Source organism: Fulmarus glacialis, unplaced genomic scaffold (genome assembly GCF_000690835.1).
Source record: "Fulmarus glacialis isolate BGI_N327 unplaced genomic scaffold, ASM69083v1 scaffold42988, whole genome shotgun sequence".
NCBI lineage: Eukaryota > Metazoa > Chordata > Aves > Procellariiformes > Procellariidae > Fulmarus > Fulmarus glacialis.
This window is the reverse complement of record NW_009228441.1, coordinates 896-10,988: the sequence shown is the minus strand read 5'-3', so window position 1 is coordinate 10,988 and position 10,093 is coordinate 896. Positions and strand designations below refer to the sequence as shown.

Genomic DNA, 10,093 nt, shown 5'->3' with positions numbered 1-10,093 from the left:
GGGTGGCGCGGGAGCGAGGAAAAAGAAAAAAAAAAGAAAAAAGACAACTTGGGGGGAAACCACTACAAATTCTTGTGCATTCCCCTTATTCACTATTCTGTCCCTTGGAAAGGCTGAGCAAGAAAAAACAGCATTCACTTAAGTAGCACGCTAAGGTTCAGTTGTGCGTCTTTAGGCACATACCTATGGATCGGGAGTGGGTCAGCAGCTGGGCAATATCTCGGTTGATTTTTCTAAGGTAATCTTGACACTTCTCCCACAATCCTCTGCTCTGAAGACTGATCTAAAAAAAAAAAAAATAGATCAATAGACAAAGAGATATATTTGGCACATGAAACAGAAAAGCTGTCCCTGCCACAGAATGAAGTCGCTCACCCACTAAATTCTGTAACAGAGGAACTAATCCTTTGTGTTAGTTACATCTTCTCTTCTCTTGTGGCAGACCTGTTTTTAAGATGATGCAATGACTAGCAATAGACTGATCTAAAAAAAAAAAAAATAGATCAATAGACAAAGAGATATATTTGGCACATGAAACAGAAAAGCTGTCCCTGCCACAGAATGAAGTCGCTCACCCACTAAATTCTGTAACAGAGGAACTAATCCTTTGTGTTAGTTACATCTTCTCTTCTCTTGTGGCAGACCTGTTTTTAAGATGATGCAATGACTAGCAATAAAGGCTTACTGGAGATGTGTATTAAGACCAAGAGAAATGAGATTTTCTCATTAATTGTGGGAGGCCTGTATCTTCATTTTGAGCACGTAACTTGAACACAAAAGTCATAACTGAAACAACCGATAGAAGATCCTGATTATAAATCCCAAAGAGAAGTATTAAACATGGACATCCTTATTCCATTCAAAAAAACAGGCAGTGGAACCTATACACCCTCCCCCCCGACATCTACACAGTCGCCCTTTTGTTGGGCATCACAATATCCTAAAGCCCATTTACTCCATGCAGTTCAACATGATACACAGAGGTCCAAGCTTCATCTCAATCAACTGGGAAGTCAAAAAGAAAGGCAATGCACATAAGATCATGTGCCCAAACAGTAAGGCCACTTCCTCATCAGCAAGAATTGCTGACTTGTTTTGGCGCGTTTCCTTTTTTTTTTTTTTCCCCAGGACTTGGGCTCAAAGCGTGCATGGTGTAATGCCATACTGACTCAGGGGCTCAGTTAGGTTCAGCTAAGAAGTCTCTGTGCGGTGCTCTACTGCACAGTGTAGCACCCCCTCAGAACTACAGCAAGACTTTCCTGACTAGTCCATGAACACAATATAAGCATCCAGTATTTTATAAAGTTAGTTCTATTTTTCAGAGTTTCTCTTTAAACAGGATTCATTATTACAGTACTTATTATCTACTTAAGTTTCAGCTAAATAACAGGAATAGTTTCAAAACAAATGAGAAACTTCCACTTCTTGCACATTCTCTCATGATACTTGCCTAACATCACTCTACGTGGCTTAAGCTAGATCTTTCTACTTGTCTTTGTGATGGATAACAACCTTAACATGGTAAATTCCAATGAAAAAGTCTGGAATGATTTATATTTTATAGTAGTCACAAGGACTGAAGAATGTAACGTTTCATTGCCTGTTCCTACTATAAACGCACCTTCTCAGGGCATACAAAGCCAATGGTTTTCCTTAACTTACCCTCCAAAATCAGAACAAGATCTGAGAAGATTTTGCTCTACACCTGGCATTTAAAAGCTGATACCTTAACTGACTCTGCTCACTTTCTGGGACTAACAAAGCTACCCAAAGTGCTAATCATCATCATCATCCCAGCACTGGGCTGGCAATTTTCTGACTCTCTGTGTAGGAAAGACTTTGCCTCCTGGCACTTGTTGAAGCTATCTGTAGAAATATCATCATTGTTAGAATAAATTATTTGCCATAAACAGTAACTAAACTTTATCATACTACTTCAGAGAACGTTAATCTGATTTAGGGATTACATAGTGATGAAAAGCTATCTTCTGAAGAATCTAAGTTATATTTGTTTGGGATAGATATATGATGCAGCTGCAACTTGTTAGGAAATGCAATACTACACATACCTTGTAATGCTTTTGGATATGCTGTTGGAGAAAGCAAGCACACCAATGGTTGTCCAAATAAGTTTGTAAAATTCTGTAACAGATAAGAATTTTGAAGTATTGATGGTCACTTTGCTTCCTTTTGAATATTCAGCAGGTTAAGGGTACGAACAAAGATTATTAATGACAGAGAACACACTAATGCCCATCACACAGTTTAGCATTGGCAGTAAGGCTGACAAGTTACCTTACTTACAGATCACAGTACAGAAAGAATGTAACCCGTTACATTTTAGAGAATTATAATTCTCTCATTTCACTGCTACTGATAGCAGACACTAATTTCATGGAAATATGGCTTTCAGTAGTAATACATTACTTGGAAAAAATCATGTTCTGCAATAAAAATGAAAGCCATTGGCTTTCACGTCAAAATAGATCTAGCATCTTTCCTCAATACCAACTGAATTATCCAGTCAAAGTAATTTCTTTCCCCTTTTCTTTCTAGCAGGAGGAACTGTTTCTGATGAAACAGAAGATCCCAGTGCAGAAAAGTTTTAAAATAAGTTTCCTTTAAAGCAAGTACATCATAACCTTCACATCTGCTATACTGAACCCTCATTTTACAATATTCATTTCATGCACCTTCTCCACCAGCACCTTAAATATTGCCTAAGTGTCCTGTTGCACAAGAATTTCTCCAGAAACCTCAAATGACGCCTTTGTCCAGTTTCACCAACATTTACCCGGTACCAATCCTACTATGTATCTGTCTGACAGGTATACTGATTGGTAATAATTATCACCAAGAAAAAAAAAATCATTTACACAACCTCATTAACTGTCATATATCTCACCAAAACAGCCTTCTTAAAACTGAAGGCTTGCAAAACCATAGAAAATGTAAATGATCATGTCTCATCCTATCAGAGCACACATTCAAATCATACATCCAGAGCACATGAGTGCAACACACATTTCTACAGATTATATTCTTAAAATTGGCAGGTTACAAATGTAAGGTATACATCACCAGAAGTATTTGCTTGTGTAGAATCATCAAAAAGCTCATTTTTTAATTCCTTCTGGCTTCTGCTTTATTCAAAAGGAACTTTCCCTTCTGGGCAGTATATTTCAATTAAATTAGTTTCACTGAATTAATTTAATCTAAGTCTGCTAAGTACCAAAGACAGTAATCTAGTCTAATCAAAATAAAACATTTCCCATATCTGACAGAGTGCTGACTAGTCCTAAAAACCCTTCTATTTCATTAAAAGCTCAAGGGAGATTTATAATGCTAGATACTAAGGTTTGGTCTCTAATGAAGAAACAAAGACTGTTACCATGAAGACAGTAACTGCAGGCCAACACAGTAATTAGTAAAACTGTACTATAAAGAAACATTTAAAACTCCAGAAGGAGTCACCCCAGACACTGCCAGTTTGAACAGAACAGACACTGGCAGGTTACAAGTTCTCAAGTAACATGTATGCTTAGTATTCATCTTGTATCACTCAGAGACCAAAGTAGACATTCCATACGCTCCATCAGTAAAAATGACAATACAATTAAACACTGCCTACAGCTATAAAGCAAAACCAAGGGTCACTCATGTATCTCAGAAAAGGTATTACTCACTGACAGTGTTTGAGATCATTTTGGACTCTGACCCAGCAGAGGATAAGTCAACATAGCTCGTAAGTCCTGCAAAGGGGAGAAACTACACGGTTTAACACAGAATGCGCTCTTTGGAACACAGCTGCTCATGCCAGTCGCTACCTCTAAACTACAGATCCAGGAGGGTAAGACTCTCAAGCTTCCAGGTATCTGTCTCAGCTCTTGCCCAGACACAAATGCCTACCACAGCCCAAGCGAACACCAGGATTCACTCACCACCACCACCTCCACTCATGATTTCCACAGAAATCCACTGTGGGCGTACATGCAACAAAGGAACAGGGGCATGTTACAGCCATGGCTTGGAGCGGAGGACCACAAGGTGCACCAGAAGAACATGCCCTGCAGCCTGGATGTTGGTAGCGGCTCTGGATAAGGAATGCTGTACCTTTCGGTGCATGGACAATGCCAAAAAGGGTAAAACACATTTTTGTTTCAAAATTGACTCTGGTTTTTTACTTCAGTATTGAAGTTTTCCAACAGAAGCATTGCTGCTTTTTAAAATGCATCTCATATACATCCATTTCCAAAAAAGAACTACTCATCATCTCCAAAAGAAGTCACTTCACATGTAAGCTTTACTAAGCTGAATACTTACACCACATCACCGACAAAGGCCTTGCATTCTCACTGGCCAGAGTTTTTGGTTTGGTTTTTTTAAGACTTTGCATTTGACTATAATCTTAGACAACCACAGCTATAAGAAGATACTGATTTTGAAGTATTATTTCATCCACATATACAGTCGTAACCTTCAAGAACACAGCCATCTATATTTAAATGGAAATGTTAAAAACAAAAAAAATCATGGCTTTAAGTAGATATGCTCGATTTGCAGTTATCTTCCACTTTCAGCTAAATATACAGGGGAGGAAGCTGTTCAAGTGCCGCTGATTTGACAAACTGGCAAGTCACTTCCTGGCAGGACTTACTTTCAGTCATCACCATTTAAGTCCTCCAGAGAGAGGGAGAGGATGAGAGTGCGTGCAGGAGAGCAGAAACGGCTTGTAGAAAAAGATGTGTGAGCAGTTGCTGTTACTGCCAGTATTGCTAGCAGTGACATTTAAATGTCAGGATAACTACTGTCCTATCAGAAAAGATCAGAGCAGCCATGTGGAAAAAAGTCAGTACACTGACTTCAACTTCTCACACAATTGCACAGAACCTTTGTTTGTGCCAGTGCTTGAGTCTACAAAGCATCTCACAACACACCCAGAGGTGTGTCACAGGACAGCACTATCAGTATATTCTGGTGACAAGGAACCAAGCACGTAAGCACGGACAGAACGACGACAGACAGGAATTTACAAGGGCTAGAAAATACTGAGATGGAGAGCTCTGCCATCCACCTTCAGTTGAAAACAAAACAAAACACCTAAACTCATCCCCACACATCTCTCTGCCTAGGTTCAATGGCAATAGATTGTGAAGGTAAATGTGTGTTCTCAAACACTGAATATATTTTTTTAAATATGCTCTTTTTAGATTCCTCACAGTTGTGCCCACACTATTCTGATCTGGGTCAGAGCTCCTAGCAGCCATTTCCATAATCCTGTCCTGAAATACTTCCAAAACTCACATTTCTATACTCCTTACACACAGGCAGAGTTGGACTTCCCTCACAGCAGCTGCTCTGTGTGCTTAACAGACAGAGCACTGGGGTATTTCACACTAGTGATGGTCAGTTCACTGCAGAACAAGGAAAAGAAACTAAATGGAAGTTACAGTTTTTGCTTACTGTGTGCCCACAAAATCTAAAGAAAATTCAATTAATCAAATTTAAATGTAATACAAAAAGCAAATTCTACTGTAAACACTTGACAGTTATTCTCACAAAAGCTACAAGTCTACATGTAGGAATCCATCACCTCAAAAAGATCCTTTGCTCTAAGCTGTCCACAGAACCCTGGTATGACCAGAGCTGTATTCGAATTAAGGATCACCAGGAATCCCTTACTCCCTCTTACAGAGTTGATCCACTTGACATCTTTCAGCAATTCTACTAGAGAGGAAGGGGGTAAAGAAACCAAACCAAAACAAAAAACCAAACCCCAAACCCAAGCCACACTTCTTATCCCGAAACAAAACCAACGCCCCCCTGTTGTTATACTGGAATGAATGTCAGAAAAAGCAGAGGAAAATAAATCCCTACCAAATTCTCATTTTCTCAGAAAGACAAGTAAACCATTCTAATTGTATTTCCCCCCCCTTTAAATGGGGAAGGGAGTTTAATAAAAAGCAGATTTCACTGAAATCTAGTGAGGTGAAGTTAAATGCAGTAGTATTTAAAAAGTCCTTTGAAATGCATTACAATACAACAAACCAAAAACCCTATAGAGAGGCCAGATCATTATTAAGACTGTCAGGTAAAAGTTCCCTGGCTCAATACAGAACTATTCTGAATTGTACTGACCACTGATTTAGTATCTCTCGTTGGCCAACAAATGCCTTTAAAACAAATGACACACACTGTGGATACTGAACAAGGAACAAGTTCATCTGGCCACTAGACGTCCCTACTCCTCCTCTGAAATGCAGCTGTGAATGTTCACTTTTCTCACTGCAAATAATGGAGCTATAAAAAGGAAGACATAAGGAAGTGGCACTTTCCCCAGATATAGCACATTCTTAATATCCCATTCATGAATGAAATAAATATCGTAATGCTATCCAGATGCAACTGGCAACTGAGATTGAAAATGCCTGCTTCTGTATTACCCGAATTGCAGATTCCCAAAGGTGATTTGGCATGGAGTAATTCTACTGTAAGTCCATAGCACCCTAGGAAGGAGGCTCATTGTCCAAGCATATACCACTCTACAGTAATACTGGATGCTAATTTGAGTCTTGTTATTTCCTTGGTTCAGATACTTTTCAGACACAGATACCCTGTGTTTTATAAGATCAGGCTCAATGCTTTGACTCCTTTCTGTTGCTTAAAAGCAACTGAGTGTTGGATGACTGGAAAAAAAAAAAGCAGATTAGTTATCTCCCTCCCCCATGCACACACACCAAGATTTGTCTTTGGTATATAACAAAAATAAACCTCCCACCAGAGACCTTGGAAATCTTGAACCTTTTTACCCTCCAGAAGGATTTATTACTTTCCAATGAGCGGCTGTTCATGTGCTTCTCCTTCTTGTTCCTATTCATAGGATCAGATCCTGACTAGCATGCACAACCTCAAAAGAAAAGAAAGACTGAATACAAACTGTTTAAAAAAATAGCCTATTAAAAGTGTAAGCTAACTAGAGGTTGACACTGTATCCTATCATACGAGTAGCTGCCTTCAAGAGCCTTACCTTATAGGCGACACTGTTTGAGGAGTCCACAATGATAAACAGGGGCTTTCTTGTGAACGGGTAGAGATCTCCAGGGTGAAGACTGAAAAGCGAAAAGGACACTTCACAGAGTGCTAGAATTGCTGCAAAGCTGTGACAGTGCACAAGTTTCTCAGATGCACAGCTGCCCATGTCCAGATAAAAAGTAAGCACATTCCTCATGCCCTAGTTCTCAGATTCATCCTCAGAGAATAACTGCAAAACTAATTTGGTATTCTCTGTAACATGGAACTTCTTATTAGTTCTTTCCCAACAAGAAATGTTTATCTTCTCAAGAAGTCATCCATCATTAATTTGAAGTTTTCCAGTAATCACAGTAATACTTTTGGAATGTATAAATCATTATTTAGAGTTGCATATTCATTTCTAATTGTTCAAATTCAAGCCAATTATGACGTCCTGCACTGAAGAGTTTGAATTCAAGGGGCTTTGATGCATTTTCTCTTTAAGGACAAATTCTTCTGAATTTGCAGTTGTCACACTCATGAAACTTACCAGTGCATCTCCTTGTAAGACTGGTTTCGCTTGTGGATAGCATCCCCATTTATAATGTCCCGGTTACTATTTGTCAGAACACCACCAAAATCATATGGACCTACACATGACAAAAAAGAAACCTAAAATCAGCAGAGGTAACTCACCTCCGTTACGGATTTAATGATTACATGAAAGGGAGGAAGCAACCACAAATCCCAGAAAACTAAGTGAATCTGAACTACTATAGTTGTACGAAGGGGATGGAGGAATGTGGAGGCTTTACTAACTACATATTCAATTTTATGCATTTTTAGTAGTTTCAGCAGTATTTCAGTGTCAAATAGAAGCAAGCAATGCAACTTCGTAACTTCTAATTTATTTATTCATTATTTATCCACAAACATAATACAAATACTGGCTTTTGTTATACTACGTAGCAAAAAGATTAAAACTCATTACACATTTCATCCAGGAAAATTAATTACCTTTGTAAAATTACTATATGAGCTAGCATATTCTAGATTCAGATTTTGATCAAAAAATAAGGCTCAATCATTCAAAAATCCTGTAGCCTCTCAGAATAGATATAATATTATCATCTGCAGTTATAACACTGCAAAGGGGAGAAGAGAGAGCTCAGAGAATGAATATGTTTTCAATACTCCTAGAAAGGACAAAACAGTTTTAACCAGATTTCAAATCTGCAGCAAAGGTTTATTTTTTAAGATTTCAAATACAGAATTCACAGTTTTTAAATGCATACAGCCTGGACATGTGTTCCTAAGGTAAACTAAAGAAATAATCTGCTAAGTTTGTACAATGAGCTACCCGCCCAACTGTCTGATGGAGAGCAAAGATGAAACTAATGGCTATAAAAAATATCAAATCCTACACAAAAAAAAAAAAAGTGCTAGAGATACCAGGAAATATTTCTGCCATTGATATGGGTATGAAATGTCATTAACATTAGTAAAATAAAGTATTAGGATTTCCTCATTCTGTTACACATTTGCAGAGTTGTTTGACTCATATTTGGCCACCAAATGCTATTTTTTCAGGTTTGGATACATAAGACACCTTTCCATTTTAAGGGAAGCTTTGGGAATACAAAATTAGGAACAGAACATACATTAATTTAACACTGTTACAAATGTCTCATGTGAACTGTCAAACACAAATGGCTTACAGGCGATAAACACTGCAACGTGCAGCTGCTCTCCCTTTTAATAAAGGTAGAACTTTTTGGTCTGTGCAGACTACACTACCTTATTAAAAGAATGCAGTTGTAATGGGATTCATTTAATGAAAACTGAAGTCTGACCATGCAGCTCTTCAGACGACATAGCCTGGATGCCTCTACAGTAAGGTGTTAAGCTGAAACAATACATGCAGTGAAGTGGACATAACACAGGCTTTAAAGAACACGGTTTAGTTAGAACCTATCACCAAGTTGCAGCAAAAAGTAAAATGTTAAAAGCATTTAAAAAAATCACTGCCACAATACAAAGCTGACAGGGATTTTTTTTTTCCCTTTAACATTTTGAGAGCTCTATAAATCATGCATTGGGATGGACAAGGCATGCATCTTATAAAGGAATGCAAGTCTCAAACAGATGAGGCGTGTACAATATTTAGGATGTTAAAAACATTTTCTTTTTTTTTTTTTTCCTTAAATTATATAAACAGATCTTTTGACTGTGTCTACTTCAGCCAACCAGTTTTCAGCTTTTAGATTGCAGCTGCATCCAAATATTCTGCTAGGTTGCAAAGAACAGGAGGATGAGGTGAGGGGAATTGTCAAAAATCATGAGAAGGGCTTGAATTGTCAGATTAACAAGCGTGCAAATAGAACAGTCCCTGCAGACGCTTCAGCCCTTTTACCACCCATCTCCTGACCATATGTTCTCATAGTACTGGAGATTGGAAAGAATCACAAAGTGCCATTTAGCCATTTTATTAACTTTGCACTGATGCATCAATTGAGCTATGTGGTCTTCAAAATTGGTGAAGTTTTTAATACTTCAGGTGCATCAAAAACTGGGTATGTCCTTTGAAAAGGTTTCAGGTTAGTGCACACTAATTAAAACACAGGGAATTAACTATTTGTGGAAAAAAAAAGGCTATCTTACTAAGTAGATGGGAGAATAAGATTGACTTGTCTTTTAAAAGGAGCTTTGTGACATCTTTCTTGGTCACTTGTCCTGGAACATACAGAGAATTCAAGCCCTGTTCATGACAGGGAGCATTCCTTTATTGTACCTTCACTATCCGAACGACCTGATGGAAACACGCCCGTGGCAGACAAGTATATCAGCAGTACACTGTTCGCAGGCAGCTCCTGAAATTCAAATAAAGAGAAGAGTGGCAAAGGAAGATATGTGTAAGTTTATTTTGATATTCAATCATCACATTGATAAAACCATTGTCATTTAAGATTGTGCTACTCCTGCTTCTGGCTTCCCTTCACTCTATTCTTTGTATGTGTATATACCCTTCCCCACCACACACACCCCTTCAAATAGTTGAGTACACAAACAAAAGTGTAAACTG

General features: G+C 38.2%; 1 protein-coding gene across 1 annotated transcript in view; it reads right to left on the bottom strand.

The window, feature by feature from the left end:
- LOC104080930 (protein SCAI-like) overlaps positions 1-9,881 on the bottom strand; it is a gene marked incomplete at its 5' end in the record, with an annotated part of 11,534 nt that extends 1,653 nt beyond the window's left edge. Inside the window, 5 exon segments of the mRNA XM_009583480.1 lie at positions 184-351; positions 2,061-2,142; positions 7,028-7,109; positions 7,562-7,661; positions 9,803-9,881. Of these exon segments, the coding sequence (XP_009581775.1) occupies positions 184-351; positions 2,061-2,142; positions 7,028-7,109; positions 7,562-7,661; positions 9,803-9,881 (511 nt within the window).
- Between the last annotated feature and the right edge of the window lie 212 nt (positions 9,882-10,093).